Genomic DNA, 25,681 nt, shown 5'->3' with positions numbered 1-25,681 from the left:
TGAGCCGTGAGATTTGCTTGTGTCCGCACCATAATAGGACACTATGGTTATACGTTACAAAACCAAACTATGCTGGCAACTTTCACTCCTCAGATTTAGCAAGCCTGTATGCAGGCATAATATGTAGCTTGCGATGCTACCGGTACTGTCATACCACATCACCAATTTTAGTAACCTCAATTGCGAAATTATAACTTATGATGATAGCGATCTATCGCATAATCGTACGAGACCAATTCCGATAGTTTAGTGCAAAGCTCCTCTTGTTATCTTGATATTCCCACAGGCTAAACGCGCGCTAATATCTGTTTTGTTTGTCATGTCCCGGAGCTAACGCGTTCTTCCACCGGATTGGCTGGGTTCATGAAATGATACCCGGCCACAAAGAAGAAAATCAGGTTTCTGATATAAACTCGCTAGTAGGCAATTCACAGCATTTCGAAACGGCATCTAGTCTTCTTCACGAGGGTGTCAGTTGATGATTAATGTGTTGAGGGCAATATTATAATTGAGAATATGTATCAGGGAGAGTGATCAATCGTTCGGTTACAGTGGAGTGATTCCCATAGTACTCAATGCACGGTTATGGAATTATAGGCTTCAAAACGCATAGTATTGACTGCAGCGCTTCAGCAGTATAACACTGTTCTCATGCATTTGTCCTTGTTTCAGAAAAACTATGAATAGGCTTTTAGGGGCAGTGCTCTTATTATCAATTGTCGCAACGGCTTACGGTAAGTTTCACGAAAAGAAGATGATAATTATATGTAAAGCAGTAACTACGATTTGCATCAATGCATGAGGTATATATCTGGGATTTTGGTCGTTAATTTCATGCTTCGTGCAATCTTGCGACCAGGATTATGATGATCATTCCACGATAACGTATTCAAAGCATTGCGTTGGTCCTCCTGGCCCTGAGAGGCATTTCCCAAAATTTGTTTTCGCTCAACTTTAAACTTGATGAGTTTTGGCAGCTGCACTATCTATATTAAGGCCATCGAGGCAACTAATTTGTGAAGGGACAGCAATTCAATTGCGTAGAACATATACACGCCTCTATAGCGCCAGATGTCGGCTCAAACTCGCGGACAAATGCACCTTTCACAGGCTGTACTACAGCAGTATAATATGTAGTCATATATATCGACGAAAAAATTTCTAGGGAGGCAGAGCGATGCAACTACAATTACGAAATGGGCGCTACGTTGTGAGGAACAAAATTCATGTTAAAGGTCTCTATTAAAATCCTGTTGTTAGCTGGGACGTTTGCGACTTATCCCATTTTAATTAATGAGTAACGTAACGAGACGGATTAACATATTGAACTGTTTCCTAATTCATAAAAACCACTTCGTATATTCGAATCATTGTTCCTTATTTTGCCATTATGTAATCTGCGAACGAATCAAATGGACGATATTCCGTAGCAACTCGCTTCGGTTGAAGCATATAATTGGCACGCAGAGCGATGAAGAAAGTTCTCGAAAGTTCAAATGTAATTGCCTATTTATTGCCTACACTGTCATTTGCGTAGTTTATGACGCAAATCTGAGATAATCCTATTGTGTTCGGCGAGACAAAAATTAGCTATATAGACTTATACAAGTCTGTTCGCAGCTGTTAGATGATATTTACATACTCGACATAGTCTCTTGCCAAATTCCGCCTATGGAGGAAAGGTCGCGGGTATTATAAATACAGTGGCCATATTCTCGGCTTCCATTTCCAAAGCACCTGGGTAGCTTACAGTTCGTGGGTCACCAATGTCCCCTATATATGAATATATCTCATTGGGCGGAGGAGCCTTCAAACAGTTCTAACGCATTCAGGTTCTGGGAATGAGTTTTGAGATGTGCTGAATATCCAAAGTGTTCAAAACTGCGATAATAATCGTTGTCGTTCGATTGTACACTTCAGTTTTCACCCATCACATCTATATTTCAATAAAAATAGCAATTGGATCAATCAGTGCGTAGAAAAGCGCGCGGTTACATCGAATTTAATTACATCCTTATAAGGTCACGTCTCACGGATTAGGATTATATTGAAAACAAACGGTCTTTTTAAAAAGTTCATTTTAAACATGTTTTAAACAGTGTTTTAAACAAGTGCATCAAAAAAATTGTATTTTTTTTCAAAGGTTTCAAATTATGCTATAATTGCGTAAATAATTTCGACGCATACTATGTGGAGTGGCTCGAACCCTCAAAATTGTCGTCAAGTCAACAGTTATAGCAAGTAAATATAGGTCATTAGTACGGAATGGGTGTTCTGATGATGGTGAACGCCGACCATAAAAATGCTGCATAACGATGTAGTCCTGGATAAAACTGTTTTTGGTCTGTTTAGGACATTGGTCGGAAGCCGTTTTCGTCGAATAAGAGGCCATCTTTACCCTATATTTTCAATTGTCAATCCACCGTGAAGTCAGAATTAAAGATTAGTGACGTCATGACCAGAACAACAACAACAACAAAAAAATGTTTTAAACAAGGGCCATGTTTGTTTCAAATGGATTTTTGTTGCATAACACATGTCTGGTGTATCAAAGCCAAAAGCTGCTAAGCAACAAATTTTTGACAAATTTGTTCATAATTTCACATACAGGCATATGGAGAAGCATTCTATTTGATTTGTATGGAAGAATAGTTCTCCCTACAGAACATGTAAAAGTCGCCTCCTGCATTCGCTATAGGAAAGGCTGAAACCTAGGTCCAAACTGAACGCATAAATCCATCAATTCCAATGTGAAATGCGCGATGCCCCATGATACGAGTTCGTTGCAAACACTCCCGTCTCTATTTTTAATGATTTTTCAATGAATCATTGCCATTCCCATACGTGGTCTGGTACAGAGATGACTGTCTCCTCACAAACGTTCTGCTGTGTTTTAATTTATGCAGTTGGTGATTGTCGTCTTGCAAAATTATCACTGTTTGCCGAGCTTCGCCTAATTGTTGACTTGCAACAATATAATTTAACATTGAAAACTTCGCTGCGTTTCTGACAACCATGTGTGCCTTAGGGCAGTTCAACGCCTACCGCACAATCGCGTTTAGCTGGCTGTCAAATACTAATGATAGAACTGGTGATAACAAATCACTGTTCGGCATAGCAGTTTTTGCGAAAACGAAACTTTTGCAAACTTGAGTGTTATTACACTATTACAGGCATAAGATGCTGGGAATGTTCCGAAGCTAGAGATGACGCGCACTGCAGAAGCATAGGAAAATTACGGGAGTGTATGTTCAACCAGGTGATTGATTTTGTCGGGTACAATTGCCGACAGTTTTCATGCAGCGTAATAACTAATACCTAATAACTAGTGATGGTACATAGTCATAGAATAGAATGCTAAATCAAACTTGTATATGTAGCATGGATTTCTCAATAATTAAGTGATGCAATTTATTAATTATGGCGCCAGACACATGTTAGTCCGATTGTGTCGAATTCTAAATTCTGGGAGGAACAGGAACCAGTTTGACCCGACTGTTTCTCAGTTCACTCTAGACATCCAGAGGTGCTACAAGTAGTCACCGTTAGTACACAAGTAGAAGTATAGGTAGTAGGGTTACCATACATCCTCCTTTAGGAGAATTTTCCTTCTTTTTCTAGAAATCGAAAATGTCCTCCTTTTTGGCAATTCGTCATCTCCTTTGTAGCTTTGACAGTCAGGCGATTGCACCGGCACAACTAAAATACGGCATAAATGACGCGAAATCTGGATCTAGACTGCAGTGACGGCGCGGGTCTTGCGGGGGTTGAGTTGGAAAAATGACTTTTTGTTTAGGTCCACACAACAGTAATTCCCGTAAAAAATTCAAATTACCTGTTTTCTCGTCTGATATTATAATTCTTATGATTTGTAAAAAGTGTCCTCTTTTCCGGGTCTCAAAATAGGGTAACCCTAATAGCGAACGTCTTAAATTCTCACTCAAGTGCAGGTGGAAGTAGCGAACATAAGTGAATGATATCATCAAATACATTTCATGGTTTTTTAATTGCGTCATCGCAATATCATATGGTAGTCATGGTAGTTACGCAGGCTGATGTCGGCACCACATATGAAAGGTGGGCCAAATGGATTCCAGATCGAATGCATTTGGTGACTATGCCCATAAATGAATGCTTTGAAATCTTATAATGATAAGTCCTGAAGTACATGATAATTGTAGTCGCAGCCGGGTATTTGTACACAGCACACAGGTATTTGGTGATGGCTGTGGCCGCTCCCGTTTGGTGACTTCTGCTAAGCCTGTTGCCAGTAGATAATTCTAAATAACCACATATTTAGGATGCATGCGAAATAGAATTGAGGCAGCATGAAGGCTGGGGCGGAAACTATTACATATACAAGCACTGCAAACAATCAAAAGCCTGCGATAACAACCATATTCAAGTAAGTAAGAATTGCATACTGAAGTAGGCCTATTTAGCACGATTGTGACACGATTGTTGATATCCAATGTTGTTTCCAATTCTCTAATAGTTGTTGACGATCACCCCTGACGAGTGTCAGCAGAAAATATGTGGGTTTATTTTATATGAATATTCAATTGTATATTGAAGTTATGTACCTCCAAGCGCAATATATCTTATTTCACGATTTACAAATTTGCTGCACTGTCACACGAAACTCATCAGATCATGGCGATATTGCCTAACTGAGCTACGTATGGGCACTACATAGACCTTATTTTTTGGTTTTATCCTACTAGTTATCTGTAGTATTTTCGTATAGTCTCACATGTTATGTATCAATGGTCAACTCAATTACGTCAATTTGCTAACGCCACGTATTTAACAGAACCCGAGAGCGGCATGGGAGCCATCGCAATGCAATCCTGACGACATTAACTCGGTGTGCAGGTGTTGCTGTTACCAGGATGAGTGTAACGTAGCTAGAGACGCGTGTTTCAGTAATACAGTTTTGTGACCATCAATCCCGCAGAACATAACATATGTTTTTACTTATGTAGCTCGAAGGGGATGCTACGCCCTGCCGCTCAGCATTGCACACGGCTCTGTTTCATGTTCCAATGGGTTTGAGGAAGGAAGTACATGCACGTAAGTAACAGACTTAATCTATAAGCTAAAGACACTATGTGGGTGAATATAAATTATTATTGTGAATACGTTGCAGGGTGTCATGCGAATCCTACGCTGTGGTGTCAGGGGTCGCAACAACGTTCTGCAGAGCGGATGGAACTTGGAGTAACGATCTTGCCCAGTGCCTCTGTAAGCATATAAGAAAATTTCATCTATATCTGTTATGATAGTACTGTATTGATAGAGGTCTAAATTTGAATTGTTCCCTGATAACGTCAAATCTATCACTTCCTACCTTGGTAAGAAAGCTGATATCAATTTATGTGTTTCATTTACCGGTATCTGTGCGTGACACCACAAGCAGACTCGGACAACTGGAAAATTTTCAGTTTCGTCCAAATTAGATTTTCAATTAGAATTACAAGTAAACGGTATTTGTCCAAATTAGATCAGAATCAGAATTACTGAATTCGGAAAAACTTGGACATAGAATGAAGTTTAGTTCATATCAAACCAGAGTTGAATCTCATAAGCATGACAATGACAAATGTTTGTACAGAAGGCTTGGCTTGTTTCGCACTGTACAGTTCTCTCGTTGCATTTTCAAGAAAACCTGATTAGAATTAAAATTAGAGCACAGAAACATTTCAGAAATTAGATTAAAATTAGAATTAGAGCGAAGAAACATTGCACAAATTATATTATAATTGGATTACCGGCATTTCGCTCTAATTAGTTGAATTAGAAAAGTAGAATTATCTAGTTGTCCAAGTCTGCGCCAAGTGATAGAACGTTTCGTGCTATATGCGGTGTCTTGTCGTTTCAGCAATTGACATTGATATATATATCATTTCAGACAATCAATGCGAGCCACGAAACTTCCTCGCTAATGGATGGTTCGTTTGCAGCAACGGATACGCCAGCGGCAGTACTTGCAGGTTTGTCTTATGAGTTATGATGTTTATAGTAGGCTAAATAAGCTTTTGTTGGCTACGTCTATGCAATAACACGTCCAGACTGCTGAAAAGCAATGGTATATTTGGAAGATATCAAATTCCTCGAATACAGAATCTGTCAACTGTTTTATTTCTTTCAGTGCTAACTGCCGACCCGGGTTCACTTTGGTTGGAATGAAGTCCAGCACCTGCCTGGGTACGTCCATGACATGGAGTTCGGGACCACCAACATGCAGAGGTCAGATGCCATATAAGCCAACATCACTAAATTTAAAACACATTTCTAGGCGTCGTATGATACTTTACCTATAGGTTGGTTCTATTTTGAACTATGAACTGCGCACGATACCTGACAACACTCTTCAGCAACTAAAGCAGAGGTGGCCAACCTTTTTGCTATTCACGGCCCCCATTCGATTACTTATGTAGCCTACGGCCGCATTCAAGTGCATAATCGTAATGAACTAAGTGGAGGCCAAATATCCACGTTAATCTATCCATGTCCATTGCCAGTGATCTCCGGACTAATATATTTACTCACTTCGGCATACTATGCACGCCGAAATTGTGAGTAGTCACAGTCATGTTATGAATAGCCACAAGGATTCGTTTAGTAGTCGCGTTTTTTTCATATTAATGAGAGAATTTCGTCATCAATATTGGTAGAGTATCACCAGGGATTACACATCAGGTCGAGGGCCGCAAAATATGCCCTCGCGGGCCGCGTGTTGCTTACCCCTAGTGTAAACCATCCATATGCCCTTTATGGTACCAAATTATGGTTCCGCACCTATTCCAAGTGGCTAAAAACTAGTTTATTATACCTACTCTCTTTTGGATAAAATATCTCAGGGTTAGAGTGGCGTCTATTTTCATGTACGACCCCAAGAAGGTACAACAGGTGTCAAAGTAACGAGCGAAGTATGCGCTATAGTTTGATTAATCTTATCATATGCAATTATTGAAGTATCTTGATAGCTTGAATTAATGAAAACGGTATTAGAATGGCACTAACACTAATAGTTCTCGGTGGCGAGATAGCGCAGTGGTATAAACCGCGGCTTCAACACCAATGGGTGCGGGCTCGAGTCCGACCTAGGTCGACTTCAGCATTCCGACACCCAAGTGTTGGAGGTTTACCTAGGTTCCTCCTCTCCATGCCATACGCGAATGTGGCGTCTTACAAAAGCCTAGAGGTAGGCCGCGCTATAAGTCGGCAGTTACGGAAAATGATGCAGGATATCGGTCTGGTGTAAATGACCATAGTAGTCGACAAACACCATGAATACCACAAACAACCTAATCCTTCTGACGAAGGTGCTTGGTTATATCTATTCAGAGGAAAGTGACAAATACGTGAATCTATTTCAAAAATTCCATTCATACACCGCCGAATGGGGTCAATCGTTTCGTGTCAAAGTCTCAGTGAAATATTCGTAATTTTCCAGGCCTTCAGTGTCCTGATCGAGGAGTCGTTGAGTTCGGAACTGTTGTATGTGATAATGAAAACAATCTTCAAAGTCATTGCAAGTGAGTATTGTATATATTTGAATAGAAAACTTGGTGCCCGACAATTCACCGAGAATGGACTAGGACTATCGATGACTAACCTGCGGATTTGTATATACATGCCTACCATATTTTCAGCACCCGGAAAGGGGACATTTTTTTTGCCTGCAAGTAAAACAAAGAGTAGATTATGTTTTACATTTCCTTGAGTTGCAGGCAAAAGTTAGAAAAACAAAGCAAGGGATAAGTTACAAAAACAGACATGAAAATCCACAAATCAAATTTATTGTTTAGATTTAATCCATGAATACTCTACGGTTTACCCAACTTTTTCCAATGAGGAATTATCGTTTCTAACGAGTTCGTGGAACTGTTTACAGGAAATATTATTGAAATTTTATAAAACTGTCGGTCACGAGGGCCATATGTAGGAAATCGTTTTGTAAATCAGCAATTCGGCATGTTTCGTGGCTGCAATAATTTTTTTGAAATAAAAACAACGTCTCGCCTAAATGTTTTGTCAAATGTATAAGCAAGTGACTCGAAATGCGGATACCGGCGACTTTTGTTCACTTCTGAACGTCCTAAGAGAAACTTGAGAAAAGAAGACGAATCCTAAAGAGCGCAATTGTAACCAAGTCACATGGTTCCGAGTCAACAGTCAATTTTACTTTTATAGTTTTGACTCGAGTCAAGTCGAGTCATTTTCACTTCACTACTAAGTCAACTCCGGGTCCAAGGTGTTTTCTGTTCATTGTAGAGTTCAAGTCAGGTTCAACTCACTTCTGTGAAACTCTTGGGTGATATCGCAGATTCGTAATATAGTCATTTTTCTTACTCAACCGTGTTTATTCAAACCGATAAAAACAAATCTCGTCAATGCACAAATTGACTCAAGTCGAGTCGAGTCAACGGAAATTTGTGACTCGATTCATTATAACCCTGCTAAATAGCATACATGGGACATATGGCAGGCATACAGGACTGACAGTGTTTAAAGATGTTACTTTTAGTGTGGTTTTAAATCGCATTGACACCGTTTGTGATATTTTACAGCATTGTATGCGACGATGGCATGCGATTGGTAGGAATTTCAAGCAGCTATTGCCAAGATGATGGCCAATGGAGTCACCCGTTGCCCACCTGTGTCCGTGAGTACTGAGTATATAGAACGACTCCCGGATGTGACACTTGTTCGAACCTATTCGGCCATAAGCTTTAGTCCTGTCTTGGCAAAGCTTTTGAAAGTTACCACAACGCTACTGAATCCTTTCGGTGTTTGCTTTTTCTGTTTGTTTCTGCGGAACGTCAGTCGTATATTGTTAAGATCTCTAGGATTTCTAACGCTCATTTACTCTGAGAGCATCTGAGCATCTGGGTCGGTCAATTCGGTCAAGGTTGAAAGAGTCATATAACGAGACGAGTCGTAAACTAAGGCGTTTTAGGCGTTAATGAGAGAGAGCTTTATTGTTGTGAATAAAAACTGTAGAGTTGGAATAGCCTGTAATGCAATGTTATGTATTTAATGAACTGTAGACAATAACTGATTCTCCGCTGAGCAAAGCAACTGTATTATCTTATCAGTTATGACAGAGCCGCATAGTGATCATATCTTTTTACAGTAATCCAATGTCCTGCAAGAGGTATCATTGACAATGGTGTCGTTTCCTGTACCGCGGGAACTGATGTCAACAGCGTGTGCACGTGAGTTATGACTATCAGTCTAATTTGCAATATTCCTTACTCAGAGAGATGGTCAGTGAGGAAGTACTTCCACTTTTTCGAAGTCACTGTACTGCTTGCTGGAGTGGTTACGTTTTTAGACTACTACCAAATCTAATTTTTGTGACTATCTACTCGGGTACCTTTCAGATCTTTCTGCTTCTACTAAATGAGTAGCAACACCGTGTACTTTGACTGTAACTGTCAGAAGTTTATTTACAAAATATGAGTACATAATTCAGCGATATGGCCATCAGGTCATCAAGTCGACTGGTCACCTTACACGGTCATATGCAGGCCTGTTTGTTATAAATACAAGTATGTGTTGTACTCGGCAATAATATGTATAGCAATATATTTGAATGAAATATGCATATTACATATGTGTATCTTATATATATATATATATGTATTGTATACATATGCTGCTCTGCTTACTGATCAACCTTATATAGGCATATGAGTTATAAATGAAAGTATATGTTGTAAAAAGTTCAATGCAACAATATGTATAGCAATATATATGAATGTAAAATGCATATTACATATGTGTATCCTATATATGTATAATATATATGCTGCTATCCTTACTGGTCAACCATCCGTCTTTAGGTCTACTTGCGACGCAGGATTCGTGCTTAACGGAGACTCCATTAGTACATGCTTGGGCACAGGATTCTGGGACAGAGCTCTCCCAAGATGTGACAGTGAGTTAGTCGCGGCAAAGCTGCCGTTATTCGCATTTACGCGATGACTTGTTCAGGAATTATGTGTCCGCCGCGTGGTGGTCTCCTATACGGAACAGTATTCTGCACGGACGGCTCGGAAGTTGGAAGCGAATGCACGTAAGCGTGTGCTGTGCAGTTAAATAGCAGTCTTTAGTTTGATCAATTAACCCATTAACGATTTCACCGATGAAAAAGTCTTTTGAACTGACCAACAAGTCGAGTCCTAATAATGAATCAGACTCGAACAACTGTAGATAACTCTAACTGGGTAATTATACATATTAGAGCAAAATAGCAATAATCTAGGTCTAATTTAACTTGTGAAATGTTTTTATGCTCTCATTTTAATTCTAATCTAATTTCTAGTTTTCCCTAAAATGCTACAGGAGATCTTTATAGAGCAAAACGAGCCAAGTTCGGTATTTAGACATTTGCATTTTCGTCCTTATCAGAAGGAACTCTGACTAGATATGAACTTACCCTGATTTTTGTTGCATTTCCTTCGAACTAGGAATTGAATTCAATTCTAAAGTTTTTGCGAAGTTGTCGATTCTAATATAATTCATAAAAGACGGCGTAGTTATCATTCTAGTTCTAATCAAATTTGTGGAAAAGCTGAAAGGTCTACAGTTGTCCAACCTTGCTTCGTACTGGTCAGTTCAAAGCGAAGCGCATGTCGAATTATCTTATTTTCACAGTGCGGCTTGCGGCGGAAAGCTGTCGCTTGTGGGTTCACCGCTAAGCGTATGCCTACCAGACGGAAGCTGGGACCTTCCCTTGCCTGTATGCCAAGGTATGACACGCGAGAAAGAATATATAGTCCAATTGGTACTGTATAGTCCAATTAAATTCATATTTGATGATTACAATCTCGGGAGAAATCGGGTAGTGTCATGAAGAGTCAAAACAAATAGTCTTGAAGTACTGTAGCTGCTATAGATACTATTGATTCGGCTTGTTTGGCATAAATATTATTCCAGAGATCTTGTGCCCGGAGCTAACATTCCTCGAGAACGGCTACTTGGAATGCGACGATAGAAATGTCGAAGATGAATGCTTGTAAGTGTTGATATTTTTTTAAATAACTTCCATTGTATAAGCGTATATATGCATTTGTGCATGGTATCAGTTTAAGGAATTGTAGTGTGCTAACATTGTCTGTCATAGACTTACCATTTTAAATATGAGATAATAAATACCTTTTCGCTTAATTTGGTGTAAATACATTCAATTGTATAATACAAACAAGGGCAGCGCTATATTTTGTACAAAAAGAAATGCTCCCCAAGGGTTGTAACCAAGTCAGAAGGTTTCGGGTTAGAAGTCAATCTTGCTTCTATAGTTTATATAGTTTTGACCCGAGTCCGATTCCAGATCATTGTGTCATCTGTTTAGTTTCGAATTGAAGTCATGTCCAACCCCCTTTTGTACAATTCTGCATTGGTTATATCGAGTGCCTCGCAGGCTAATATACTTCATTCCTAACAGTTTTTACCCTAATATTCATGTGCGATTACTGATAGACGAAGTAGGCCTACCAATAATGTGGAATTTTACCGTTCTTTGAAATCACAAGGAAACGCCTGTCGTGCGCAATTACACGAGTACAAGTTCAGTCTATACACAAGTTGACTCAGGTCGAATCGAGTCATTTGGAGTGTTTAAGAAAATGACTCAACTCAAGTGGAGCTACCGGAAAATCGCGACTCGAGTCATTACAACCCCCTGCTCCCCACGCACACAGAAATCAGCCTTTCAATTCCGGTGATACCGTAGTCAGGTCGGCATATAATGCTGTGTGTTTTTATAGAGCTTTCTGTAATCGCGGGAAGAGAATGGTGGGAAGTTCATCTCGTACCTGTCTACCGAGCGGAGAGTGGAGCACACCTTTGCCAGTCTGTGAAGGTGAATATTCCCGCGTGCCGAATGTTGTCCGCCCCTGCCCCATACGAATGGCTATGCAGTTACCTCTCATATATGGCCTATATATCTTATTATGGAGGGACATCAACGTATCCCAATTATATTTCCGCATCTTAAGTTTGACCTTGACCCCATCTTCTTCATAGATATCGTTTGCCCGAGCTTGGCTTTCAACCAACCCGGTATCATGACATGCACTAACAGCTTCTTCTACAACAGCAGATGCAGGTGATGTATACTTTAGTTTTAATTCGTAACTAAACTCGGAAAGGGAGGCTTTCACTCTGTATATATTAGGTAATTCGATTTGCTGTAAATGTCTCGACAGGTACCAGTAATCCAGTATATATAATCTAATTCGATTTATATATATGTATCGATAGGTTCCAATGCGACAGTGGTTTTGTTCTGATCGGCGCTCCTTACGTAGGATGCAGACAATCCGGCAGGTGGACGACTAGAATGCCCGAGTGTAAACGTGAGTGAAACAGGATATACCACTCATTTAAATTCACTGCTATTTCGTGTTTATTTGTTAGTCATCGTTTGCCGAAACCGTGGTCGCGTTGCAAGAGGAACAGTTACATGCACAAACGTGAATAATGTTGGCAGCACCTGCGGGTGAGTTGGTTTTGTTTCGTAATGTATGCAGTGAGGAAATGTAGTTTCAATACATATGATGCAGCGATATTTTGCTAAGATAGGAGCAGTAGCTTCCAAGGCAGACTCTAACTATTTCAAGCACACACAGAAAATGAGTGGATTGTGCAAACTACGCACCGGAATCTTATTTGCCCATGACCTGGGATATTCCCAAACTTAAGTAGGCCTATCGAACATATAATTCGAAAAGTATGAATATATTATTCATTTCGTAGTGGAAGCCCTCTAGAAACAAATCATTTTCGCCGCTAGTAATGTACAAAGAGGTGTTTTACTTAATTAATCGTGAATATATGAATAGAGAACTTTACCCGAGGAATCTGATTAAATTTGTCAGATTCGATATATGATATAAATTTGACGTTAACAGGGTACAATGCGACGTCGGCTACAGATTAGTCGGAGCTCCCTCTTCGACCTGTACACCGAGAGGAATTTGGAATAGAAATCTTCCTACATGCCAACGTGAGTCGTAATTTCATAGCTTGGCCAGGCTCGAACACTAGGTATGCCCTGTCGATTTACATAACCCAAAGCACCACAAAATGCACGTCTAGTGTTATATGAACTGTGTTCTGAATATATGGTGCTCTTGGGTTCTTGGGGGTCCGCGGCAGTGGCGGCTCGTCCTATAGGGCAACTGGGGCATTGCCCCACCTAAAATTCTGTTCAATAACAATTCTTTACCATTTATAGACGCACACCTATCTATATAAACCGAAATCACAGCGAAAATCGTATACTTCTTGTCCTTTCGCTTGTAAATGCCCATATATAGCGAAGTCTATGCGAAAATCAAATTCTCTTCTGTGTTTTCGCTTTGCGAATGCCTAGCCGGGGCTTGCCCCGGTAGCGCTCATAACAAGCTTTCACTGTCTATTCTCTCAAAACCGCGCATAATAAAGAAACGGTGATTTACTCTCTCCTATTCATAAAATTACCGAGCAACCGGGGCACGATAGCTCTGTGCCCTTATAGTGTGATGTAACAATCGTATCTATAGCTGAACTCTGTTACCGTCATATGCGTTTAGTCGACCTTTGTTGGTATAGGTCGATTTTAATGGGGTTTCACACCATGAAAACTCTTGAAACTTGTTATGTCATGTCGTGATGGTGGTATTTAACACTGCCCCAAGTTTCAGGGTTTCTACTTAAAGTTTAGGGTAGTAATTCCGTTTCCGAAGTTGAGTGTGTGCTGATCCGTCATGTATCGCAAACAGATTTTACTCAAAAGCCGGTATTGGTATCCATTGGTTTTGACAGTGTTCAATACTGAGATCGGTTATGACATTTGGCACGGTAAGTCTTAATGTTAGTATCGAACGCTGTACCAAGTTTTAAGTTTGTCACTGAACTGTGTTAGTGGTAATTTCGTTTCCTAATTCGAGTGAGAGCTGACTCGTCATTTATCGCTAACAGATTATACGCAAAGCCGGTATTGGTCTCTATTGATTTTAACGATGCTCCTTACCTAGATCCGTCATAAGCTTTTGCACGGTATGTCTTGATTTTAGTATCGAACGCTGTGCCAAGTCTCAAGGTTGACAGTCTTGACACTCAATGATTAGGGCAGTAATTTCGTTATCAAGGTCGAGTATGGTAAAGATGTGCTCCGATCTGACACTTTAGCCTACAACACATTGCGGATTTCACGCAAAAGCCGGTGTATCTGCGGTAACGTTAAGTGAGATGATGATATCATTCTCAGTTTGCATTCAAATATTTACTTTGATCGTATATTCTCCAATGTCAATTTCACCGTGAAATTGTGGCCTTCAAGCCATTTGCGTACAACCCCTCGTCACTTGATCAGCCTATTCCTCAGTAAATTTTACGCAAAATTCGGTGTTGGTCTGTTCGCATTAATTTTGACAGTGTACCATACCGAAAAGGGCCATGAGGCCACTTCTCGATAATGTCATGTAACAGTGTACCAAGTTTAAGGCTTTCATCCACGTATTTATTCGGTAATATATTTTTCAAAGGCGATTTCGCAGCAGACCTATAAGACAGTAATAAAAACGTATGTGTCGTGTTACAGTCTCCAGTTTCAAGGCCAAAATCTCTTATGCTGTACCGAGACCAAATTTCCGAGGCTGCTATTCTTAGTCCTTTACAATAATGTTTTGGATTCAATAGGACAGGCCCAATCTATGAGATAACAATTGCGTATCTGTCCGAATTCGTTGACCTTTCCAATTAGGCTTACGCTATCTCTCGAGTTATAGTCATTTCCATTTCTGCAGATAATTAGTCAGGTCTAATGCGAACATGAACCGTGTTGAATATTTGTTCCGTACGCCAGTTACCACACTTCAAGTCACAGCTCACCAGCCGACCTCTCGTGGCACATAGGTTAAAATCACTGTTGCCGGGAAATTCATGTTACCGTACCATCATTAAGTTACTTGTTTACGTTGGAAAACGCCATTGTGACGTCATCTTGATAAAAAGTCGCTTGCAGCCCTTGCCCCACCACCCGATATTGTCACGAGCCGCCACTGGTCCGCGGTCTACTTTTAAGGGGTCTGTGAAAAGGCAATACTGAATCTACTTAGAACTATAAAACTATGCTGTTATTTTTTGTAAGATCGATTCTCATATTTGACTTCAGCGATCATTGTGCACTCCAATGGGTCTATTCTTATGCGTCTGGTCGATTCTTAGGTGTGAAATAGGACAGATGGATTGGGCGAAAGTGATGACCTTCTGCTGCTCATCTATTCTAGTCATACTTGTGTATTTTTTCAGGAATCTTGTGCCCAAGACGCGACTTCCTTGCGGGCGGAACAATCTCGTGCACGGACGGACGTTCGTTCGGCAGCGTATGCACGTACGTTCCGCAATAACGATGAGTACTTCTAATTATGGTTTTACTTGCGCATTTTTAGGAGTCAGTAGTTCTAGTTCTAGTTCTAGCTGCGAGTTTGAAAGAAATTTAGTTGCCGGACAACTAGAAAATACCCGTCGTCGGGAATCGTGATACCGGCGTTTTTTTGTGGGCTGTCCTTGCGGCCATTTCTATTTCAGAATTATCATTCTACTGCCAGTGACGTAGCCAGGGATGAGTGTTGGGATAGAAACCTCTCCAATTTCAAAATTGTACTGGTGTTCATGTGGAAAGCAGATCCGATGAAATAAAAATTAATGACTTGAAATTGAATCTACTTAGTTAGTTGTGACTTTTTAAAGGTTTTTAGTTCTAGTGGCGAGTTTTGAAAAGTGAGTAGTTCTAGTTCTAGTTCCAGTTCTAGTTCTAGTGGTAGTTCAAGCTCTAGCTCTAGCTCTAGTTCTAGTTCTGGTTCTGGTTCTGGTTCTGGTTCTAGTTCTAGTTCTACTTCTAATTCTAGTTGCGCATTCTGAAAATCCTTTAGTTTGTACAACTCTGGCTGTACTGTCTCGACAGGCGCTAAAACATTCCGTTGAATTTAGGGCGACGTGTCTTGCGAACAGAGAACTGATTGGGGCGCGATTCAGCGCCTGTCTTGCCGACGGAACTTGGGATGAATTCATCCCGGTGTGCAGAAGTAAGTGCGACTATGCTGTTCAACAGTATTGGGCCACAAGTAAATCAAATTTATGGACACTTTTTTTCATTGGAGTACTTGGCTGTATTTAGGTAAGTATGTCCTGAAAAGTGGGATTATTGCCATTCACGGTGAGAGGCCGTTACTCCAATCACTCTCTGTACCTGGGCAAGTATGGTCACAAATGAAGTAGCTTTTCTGTACTAGCAGTACTTACTGAAGTAAACATATTCCTACTTTTAAATCATCATTGGAGTATTTGGTTGTACTAAGTTAATTAAATGATTTAAAAGGGAGAAAATTGCCCCGGGGATGCAGCCCGTAATTCAAGGCTGTTCTCCCCAGGCACAAGCATGGTGGCGGAGGGATCAGTGGCCGCAGACGCCCCCTCTAAAGCCTGCTTGTGCCAACTGTTTGAACCCCAACGAGACGAAAAATGGGAAGTAAAACAGAAGCAACCTTATGGGTGCTTTGAGTCCAACGACTTAAAGGGCCCTATTACGGGCGCTTGTGGCACATAGTGCTATGGTGTAATGCCACAGGGCTCGTCACAAGCGTCATTGGGGGCGGTTTACTGCGGTTCCTCCAGACTCCTAAAAAAAATGCTATTTACGGCGACTAGCCGTTATTTCCATCACTCGCCGTACCAACGAAAGAGTATGGGCGAGCAATCGGATTTTGTCGTCACCTATTATTCACTCTTTTATCAATATCTGTAGGCCAAGGGTGTTACATGATTGGAATACTTTTTATTACTATCATTTCACTGTATGGCAATCTTGTGGCGTTGTGAAATGGTGTATTAACTTTTAGTCTCAACCAAATATGAAAATAGGCAAAGCTAGGCCAACGCCTGGAAAGCATTGTAACTCGCGCAGGGCCCAATGATTAGAGACCTTGAATCTGAATCGAGTATCACTAATGATGCGATGTAGAACTGGCGTTATATTCATTGTGGTCGCATAAAAGGTACACGTTTGAAATTACTACATCCTCCATACCGTTGTGACATGTGACAACTGGAAGCCTAGTACGCGACCCACAATCGAATCACTGTGGTACTCGATTCTCCCCAGTCCTTATTGTAAGACGCAGTCCGATGACGGCGGAAGCTTACAGCCTATATTTTATCTGCAGACCTGCCCTGTCCGGATCAAGGAGTGTTAGATAACGGTCGAATCAGTTGCACCAACAATCTGGACGTTGGTTCGAGATGCTCGTTCCAATGTACTGCGCCCGGCTACGAACTGTACCCAAGGAGCAGTCTGTCCAACCTGTGCCAGTCGGATCAAAGCTGGAGCGCCCCGAAGCCGTGCTGCACAAGTAAGAGAGTGCATTTGTCTTGATGTTATATAGGTAGGCCCCACGAGTATCGTCAAAGTTGCTTATTAATAATAAACGATGAGTCAGCACCAGGTTTAGGACATTATATTTTAAAAGGCTTCGTTTCTTTCCGTGTTGTAACCAAGTCACAAGTCAATCGTACTTTTATAGTTCTGACTCGAGTCCAAGTCGAGCCATTTTCAAGTCACCGCCGAGTCCTAGTTAGGGAGCAACAGGGCGAGTCCGAGTCATAGTGTGAGAGTCCAGTCCGAGTCCAATTCCTAGTGTTGTAGGTTCATTATCGAGTTCAAGTCTGGCTCAACTCACTTTATCTAACTCTTGTGTGATATTGAATGCCTCGGATTAATAATATACTCATTTTTCTCCCTCTTTACATGATTATTCAAACAGATAATAGACAGTTTCTCAGCCTATTTTTCGGTGATATCGAAGGCCTCGCATTCGTAATGTAGGTCGAGCCATGTTTTCTCCATTTTAACATGTTTATTCACACAGGTAGAGACCGTTTCTGAGCCTATTATTCATGCATCGGTTCAAGTACACAATACTTGAATCATATCAGATAGAATATCTCGAGTCAGTGCACACAGTGACTCAAGTAGATTCGAGTCATTTTTCATGTTTAAGAAAATGACTCGAGTCTAGTCGAGTCAATACTCGAGTCGTTACATCGGTGCTTTCGTTTATTAAGTAAAAAAGATGCAAATGTATTGCGAAAACACAGCATCATGGAAAATAAATCGATAACATAAGGTCTATGGTCACATTTGGTCATTGCAAATACACTTTACCGGTGGCTTCTGTTGACGTTTGACCTTTCCTATTCCAGGACCGTGCCCGCCCTTCGCTATGCTGGATATGGTCCTCGTCCTGGATTCATCCTCGTCCATTGGAGCAGAAAATTGGGTGTTGCTGACGGCGTTTGTTGAAGGCGTACTACAGTAAATACCTAATTAATAGTTTCTTCATGATGGGTATTTTTAGATCTGTAATCTTATGCAATCATCACGATTTGTTTTGCGTTCATGTCGCCAACTATTCTACTTGATCAGAGCCAATCAGAGCCTATCATGACCCCTCCTAGAACTAGTTCATTATTCCACTTGAGTCGCGCCAAATTGGTGACAATGTCGATTGGCAACATTGGCGACATTGATGATATTGGTGTTGCCATATTTAAGATCCGAAGAAGAGGACAATTTTTTCAAATTACAATAAGAGACATAAAAATGGGAAATTTATTCAAATAATGCTGATCGCCCGGTAACTTGATTAAAAAGAAGAAAGAAAGATCAACTTAGCGCATCGGTACTTTAAATCCATGTAACGGGCAGTTTCCGTTGGGTTGGCCTTATTTAGTCAACATTCGCGGCAGTTCTAGAAAGAGCCGGTTTTCACGTGTTGATTTTACGTTTTTTGGTCATCTCTGTACAGTCGCCTAACACTCACAACAACAAAAAAGAGGACGGTTGCGACAAAAAGAGGACATTTGGGCGTCCTCGGAGGACGTTTTTGTTTTGTTGAAAAAAGGGGACATATGGTATTGTTACTGTGGGCATTTCATGTTGATTTAAGGGGGTTCAAAAATTTAGGAGCCATATTTGTATTCGCTAGATGGCGTATGCTTGACCTGGTCAAAGGGAATATTCTGGATATAGCTGTGATAGGGTACAGTTTGTATACTATTGACAAACTGTACCTCATCACAGCTATATCCAGAACATTCCTCTTCGACCAGAACAAGAAGTGTCGTCAAGCATACGTCATCTAGCGAGTACAAGTATGGCTCCTAAATTATTGAAGCCCCTTAAATTAACATGAAATGTCCACAGTAACAGGTATCGCTAATAAAATAGATACACCTACTTGTATATACATGATTTTATATTATTTTTGGTCTTGTATTGATGAAGTTGTACTAAGATTTTATGGGAATGCCAATATAGGACGAAATTGAATAGCAATTTCTCCTGTTACTCTTGTAACGATATCGACGGTCTCAGAATAAAAGAAACAGACGCTGGTTTGTCAAATTCATAATCAATTATAATTTTTACAGGTCCTTCCGAGTCGCGCCAGACCTCATGAATATCGCGCTCTTCCGTTACAACAGAGAAGTGGATACCACGACCCAGATTTTCCTAAACTCATACCCCGACAACATCGACGCCGTGATTGCTGGCCTAAGAGCCATCCCGTACGATGGATCAGGTAAGAATCAGTTCTTTTGGCGTACTAATCGGGTTTATACCAGCAGATATACACTGTCATAGCGAAAAAGTGTATTCACATCCGTGTACCACCAGTGTTGGGATGACTCGAGTCATGACTTGACTCGAGTCAGACTCGAGTCACCTTTTTCGTATGACTTGACTTGACTCGAGTCACTTTCATAAAATGACTTGACTTGACTCGGTGCATCAGAAATGTGGATTGACTCGTGACTCGAAGCAAAATTCACGAGTCAATTTCAAGTCATCACGTATAATCGGTTTCGATAAAAATCACTTTATCCTGCATTTGTTCGAATTGTTCGCGAAAGGCTGGTGTAAGCCGTGAGGGCGACCAATCATTCAATGATCGTGCGTTTTACTGAGCCTCCATTGTTCTCTCACAAATATATTGACCGCAAGCGAAGTGATCGAAGCTTGCAGCTTACGCTGTCGTAGACTAGTACAGTAAAGTAATTTAATAGCAAATTGTCTCTTTCTGCTCTCTTTTCTTCCCTTAACCAAACTTCCTGTTGTATTGAAATTGAATTCGAATATAGTCTATATCGTCGTCAACCGTTGACGCAGGCTCGAATTGTATCATATCAACTTGTAAATGGGTAATGTATTGCATCTAATCAATTCGTTTCTCATCTCTATTTTGGCTGGTGACTATAAACTGAGGCTATGCAATTATACATACATAGTTTAGCAGTTTTAATCATATGTGTGCGATACAGCGCTTTCTTGCGTGTATATTTAACTCTATATTCGATCATCGGTTCAAAATCAATGACCACTCAATCTGTATTTCAGACAGCTAGCAAAATGCAATGACGTAGCATACCTCATACTTCGAAAAAGCAACTTGACTTGAATTGTGACTTGACTCGTGACTTGACTTGACTTGACTCGACTTGACTCGAGTCACCTCCAAAAATCGAGTGACTTGACTTGACTCGAGTCACCTTCGAAAATCGATTGACTTGACTTGACTCGAGTCAAAATGTGCAATGACTCGAAATGACTCGTGACTCGAAGGTAGTGACTGGATCCCAACACTGTGTACCACCCGTGTTCCTACTGCTTTACATATGTATCGACTAAAATGAGGTCGTCACTTTCATGCGGCTGCCAAATATTGGTCCATACAGAGGCCAATTACTGAAATTAGGTCGACAAAACCACGAGTTTCACCCACAGGATGTAAAGCACTGATTTCAAGTACAATGTTTCTCATGCACCCCTGGGCACCCTTTTGTACTTGTGCCTCGCATGCAAATTTTTATACGCCGTACACACCGGTTGAAGATCACTGTCGTAGAATACGATGGATTTCTGAGGAAAATGGTTGCTGCTAAAAAGTTCACACTTTTATCTGTGACCGCATCACATTTAGACCGCAGTATCCTTGTAATAAACGATTCTACCATGGCGTTACACTTCAATCTATTCTTGAGTGCTTAACGCGAACCAAGTCGACATATATCGGGCCGAAGCAATATTAGGATATGTTCCCAGGTACATTCACCGGTGTCGCTTTGGACCACGCCTTGACTGAGAGCTTGTCGGTTGCCAACGGTAACCGACCGGACGTGCCCGATCTGGTGCTTCTCGTCACTGACGGAAAAGCCGCCGATGACGTCAAGACTCCGGCTGATTCTCTGCGTGCCGCAGGAGTTCAGGTAAGCCGTCTTATATTCTTAAATTTGATAACGAATGTCCGATACCTAGCAAAATCGAGTAGCCTACATGAGATATCCCTGTAAGAAATGTATCAATATTCCCAGTCTTGCAATCCCAGGATGCAGTTATGTGACTCCTTACTTTACCAAATAGTAATCGAACGGCTCAAAATGTGATTTTCATCCATCCACCCACAGGGGGAATTAGTATCGAAACTATAATTCTCGTTGATACATTTACTATTAGTGACAAGGAGCATACAAGCTCTAGAAAAACTCACCTCTCACAACTATAGGGGTACCATTTACCATGTGTCCTCTTTATTTAGCTTTGTGCGAGAGTTTTAGGCGGTTACAGCCAGGATTTACAAAGTAGGTAAACCCGGCGCAATCTACTCGTGGATACCGGGTATTTTCGGCCTTTTCTCGCTGTGTTGGCTATGAAAAGGTGAACTGTCCCGCGATCCGAATTATCTGTATGAACTTGCTGTGTTTATGTCCGGTATTGTAACTTTTGGCACTGTTGCCACCAGATTTGTCGCCAAGAAAAACGTGACTTCTTTTTGGATTCTGAGAATATGGCAGACCGTCTCACTACTTGACTCGAATCATTAGAATTGATACTCGATTCAGATTCGAGTATTTGTAACACTGATTACATCACAGATTCTCGTGCTCGGTATTGAACCACCAAGGGGACGTCTCGACGAAGATCAGCTTCTTGACATTGCCGGATCGAGCAGAAACCTGATCGTGGCTAGAGACGGTTTCGGCGCTCTCGGCGCGTCCTTCGTCGCCAGGCTCGGAACCTTCATCTGTGGCGAACCTTGTACTTGAATATTCCCTCCGTTGTTGAAATTTTGATGGGTAAACGTGAATGAACAGTAGCACCGTTGTACAATGGCGATTATACAGGAGTGTTATGAGAATTGTGTGGAGTTTTCTGAAAAATAGTACACGCCGGGTTATAGGTATAGTTGGGCAACTTGAATATGTTCAGATTTTTCCCGAAATGAGATTAAAATTAGACTAACCGAATTCGCAAAAATTCCGGAATTGAATCAGATTCCAAATTAGAAAAAAAACACAGCAATCAAATTCAGTTCATATCAAACCAGAGTTCATTCTCGCAGGCACGAGAATGACAAATGTCTATACATCACCGAGCTTGGCACGAGACAGCCCTCCTGTAGCATTTCGGGAAGACTCGAAACTTGATTAGAATTAAATTCGAGCACGGAAAAATTTCACAAAATTGATTATAATTAGATTGCCGACCTTTTGCTCGAATTAGTCTCGTTAGACAACTAGCATTATCTAGTTGTCCAATTATGGGATTAGAATGGAAGTGGTATCACCAGAGGTGTGCAAAGTACTCAGTGTTTGTACGCGAGTAGAAGTAACAGCAGGGTCGTAATCAAGGTTGCGAGTCACAAGTCAATTTGACTTTTATAGTTTTGACTCGTGTCATTTTGAATTCACCACCAAGTCCGAGTCTAAGTCAGTGAGCAACGAGTCGAGCCTGAGTCATAGTGTTAAGACTCAAGTCCGAGTCCAAGACACAGTGTTTTCTGTTCAGTATCGAGTTCAAGTTACGTTCGACTAATTTCTGTGAAATGATTGGGCAACATCAAAGGCCTCGGATTCACAATAAACTCTTTATTTTCTCACTCACTCTGATAAGTTCATTCAGACAGATAAAAGACAGGTTCCGGGTTTATTTTTCAATTATTCGAGACTTCAATAAATCATAGCATGTGTCAAGTCATCATATGACTTGGTCGCGTCATGCGCGATGACTCGAGTAGGCCAAGTCGAGTCAATACATAAACTGACCCGACTCGAATGGAGTAATGGCTCGTGTCATTACAACGCGGAGTAACAGCATTAATTTCTAATCAATTACAAGCAGACCAAGCCATTTCCAAGACTTGTTGAAATTACTTCAACTGGCTGTGGACAATTGAAGTATGAAAAGGAGGTGAATGAGTAGTTTCACGAAGTAGACTTAATCGCCGAGGAGTCGCATGTTTTTAGCAGTTAATCGGATGTGGCTATTTACTTTACAAATTGCAGGTTGAATCTTGAACGCAAATAGGTGACTAATTCCACTGCAAATAGGTGAAATTTTCCAAAATATATTCACTTACCGGGGCTACTCCGTTCAGTCGCTATGATAAGTGGTACAAGCATATCCCAAAACCACTTTCTTCAAACAAAATACCAACGTATAAACGGGAAATTTTATGCAACGAAACTCTGATGGCTGGGGAATTGACTAAGAAAGGTCCCTTTTTCGACATGAGTCCCGAACGACCCGTCTCCGCGTATGATCGGTGGGAGTTTACCGCTTTAAAGTCAATTTTCGAGGCAGATCCAGATCAACCTGTTTTACACGTGCACTTCGTATCGAATAGTTAGAAAACAGCCGTTCTAACATGTTCGCTATCCTATCGCTATCCTTCGTACGCTTTTTTGATATTCATGGTGGTTCAACTACAATGGTCATTTTACACCATGCTGATATTTTTCATAGCGATTCCTTTTCACCGACTTGTGACACAGCCCATATCTAGGCATTTGTAAGACACACCATCTACGCAAGGGTTGTCAAACATACGGCACGCGGGCCTCACACGGCCCGCCAGACGATTTCATCCGGCTCGCGAAGCAATTATGAGTATATGAAAAGATCCTTGTGTTTTACAGCAGATTTCGAACAAAAGTTGAGATTTTTAGCAAAAAATACTTCGACGTAAATTAGCCCTTAAGACAGAAATTGTTGATGGGACATTGCTGAGTTTAACTCACGTCACCATTATATATAACGTTACCATACGACCTCATTTAAGCGGATCTGTCCTCTTTGTTGACTTTTCTGAAAGTGTCCTCGGAGGACGCCCAAATGTCCTCTTTTTTGAGAATTTAGGTTAAATATATGGCAAAATAGACTTAGATACAGTAAATCAGCTCTGAAGTAACGCTCCGGCGGGTATTTCGGGAGCTAGGCTGGAAAGTTGACCATTGTTTGACCATGAAGTGGGAAAATGTACCATTTTTCAGTATTTTCCTCCGGTTTTGCAAGTGTGAAAATTTTGAAAAAGTGCCCTCTTTTCAGATTTCCAAAATATGGTAACCCTACCATTATATGAACTAGTCAGTGACATTGAAACCACATTCTGTGAAGGCAAAAGAGTTCACACTCAGTTTAGAGTTTTCTGGAACCGTCGACGAAAATAGTTATTCACAGAGGTGAAAACGCAATGCCAATCCGTTGTATACACAATTGTACATATGGTACAAATGGATGGTACATGATGAATATAATAATTAATTACACGACGAATATGGTTCAAAATTCCTTTGTCGCACCGCTGTATATATAATTATGACCCAAAAGTTCCCATTATCGATCAAAACAAATGGAGCATAGAAATATGACAACGTGTATCGTCATTAGAGCCACCGTTTTAGTAGTTTATAACTATTAAATCGGCTAATCATCGTATTTTTGTCAATTACATTGTTTGCAATAAACGTCGTTGCTTGAAAATAACCACATGATGCGTAATATAGGGTACAGGACAATTACGTAGGCTATAGCCTTGATAATAAAGCATATTCGAGTTAATAACAAAGGTATGTTTGGGAGGTAACATATTGAAATCATTTGTCTGGTGCGGCCCGCGAGCTATCAAAAGGTTTGAATCCGGCCCGCGACGCAAGTTGAGTTTGATCTACGCGGATCGCACGGCGCGTAGGAGCCTAGATAAACCACCAACATATAGGCACGCATTCTGTAGTCGACCTCGGTCGGACATAGGGTTTTTGTAGATTTCGTGATACCTTCGATAAAGATTTCTGCGTTTATACGCACCGGGATGTGTAGTACGTCAGTATATGATTGCTTATCCATTTGATAGTTGATAAAAATCATAAACATCGGGGCGGCGGGCGAAACCGGAAAACCATCGTTCGGGGGCTGTTGTTGCTGTTGTTTTGATATTCATGGTGTTTGGACTACGATGGTTATTTTACACCAGGACGATATTGCGTATGATGATTCCTGATCTGATCCAATCATTCGAGGGTGTTCGGGTCCATGACACAGTCTGTCGATTAATTAAATGAAGAATGAACCGCGTAAAGCATTCGTTCACTAGCTATGCCGCGAAGAATGTCGATGGCGTGTACTTGTCCTACATGTTATTGACATCTAAATACCAAGTGTTGAGGTAGAAAATATGTGGGCTTCACCTCGGTGACGCAAGTCCTGTTTATGTTTCGGTTATGCGCATATATATTCGTTTCTCGAAGAATATTATGCGCGTGGGATATCACGGGTAGTGTATATCCT

At 40.8% G+C, this 25,681-nt stretch overlaps 2 protein-coding genes across 2 annotated transcripts in view; both read left to right on the top strand.

The window, feature by feature from the left end:
• The window catches only part of LOC145451535 (uncharacterized), an 84,119-nt gene that overhangs the window by 11,743 nt on the left and 46,695 nt on the right, over positions 1–25,681 (top strand). The window lies entirely within an intron of this gene.
• On the top strand, positions 634–22,253 carry LOC145451998 (P-selectin-like). Its single transcript, XM_080330215.1, has 27 exons — positions 634–734; positions 3,174–3,259; positions 4,301–4,405; positions 4,814–4,925; positions 4,986–5,073; positions 5,150–5,244; positions 5,912–5,993; positions 6,152–6,249; positions 7,460–7,541; positions 8,577–8,671; positions 9,143–9,224; positions 9,855–9,949; positions 10,006–10,087; positions 10,669–10,763; positions 10,951–11,029; positions 11,781–11,875; positions 12,040–12,121; positions 12,277–12,371; positions 12,433–12,514; positions 12,927–13,021; positions 15,310–15,391; positions 15,991–16,085; positions 17,223–17,408; positions 18,259–18,370; positions 19,489–19,640; positions 21,161–21,324; positions 21,991–22,253. Exons 1-27 carry the CDS (start codon positions 680–682, stop codon positions 22,159–22,161), a joined length of 2,742 nt encoding a protein of 913 aa, XP_080186341.1. The 5' UTR covers positions 634–679; the 3' UTR covers positions 22,162–22,253.

This window comes from Botryllus schlosseri, chromosome 12 (genome assembly GCF_051294905.1).
Source record: "Botryllus schlosseri isolate E-star chromosome 12, Bs_hap1, whole genome shotgun sequence".
Classification (NCBI taxonomy): domain Eukaryota; kingdom Metazoa; phylum Chordata; class Ascidiacea; order Stolidobranchia; family Styelidae; genus Botryllus; species Botryllus schlosseri.
This window is presented reverse-complemented; position numbering and strand designations above follow the sequence as displayed.

Bases quoted from the DNA above. Each gene is read 5' to 3' on its own strand.
- LOC145451998 (XM_080330215.1), top strand. From the start codon at position 680: ATGAATAGGCTTTTAGGGGCAGTGCTCTTATTATCAATTGTCGCAACG. The intron at 5,994-6,151 runs GTTTGTCTTATG...TATTTCTTTCAG, and splicing joins GCCAGCGGCAGTACTTGCAG to TGCTAACTGCCGACCCGGGT. The intron at 13,022-15,309 runs GTGAGTCGTAAT...GTATTTTTTCAG, and splicing joins AAATCTTCCTACATGCCAAC to GAATCTTGTGCCCAAGACGC.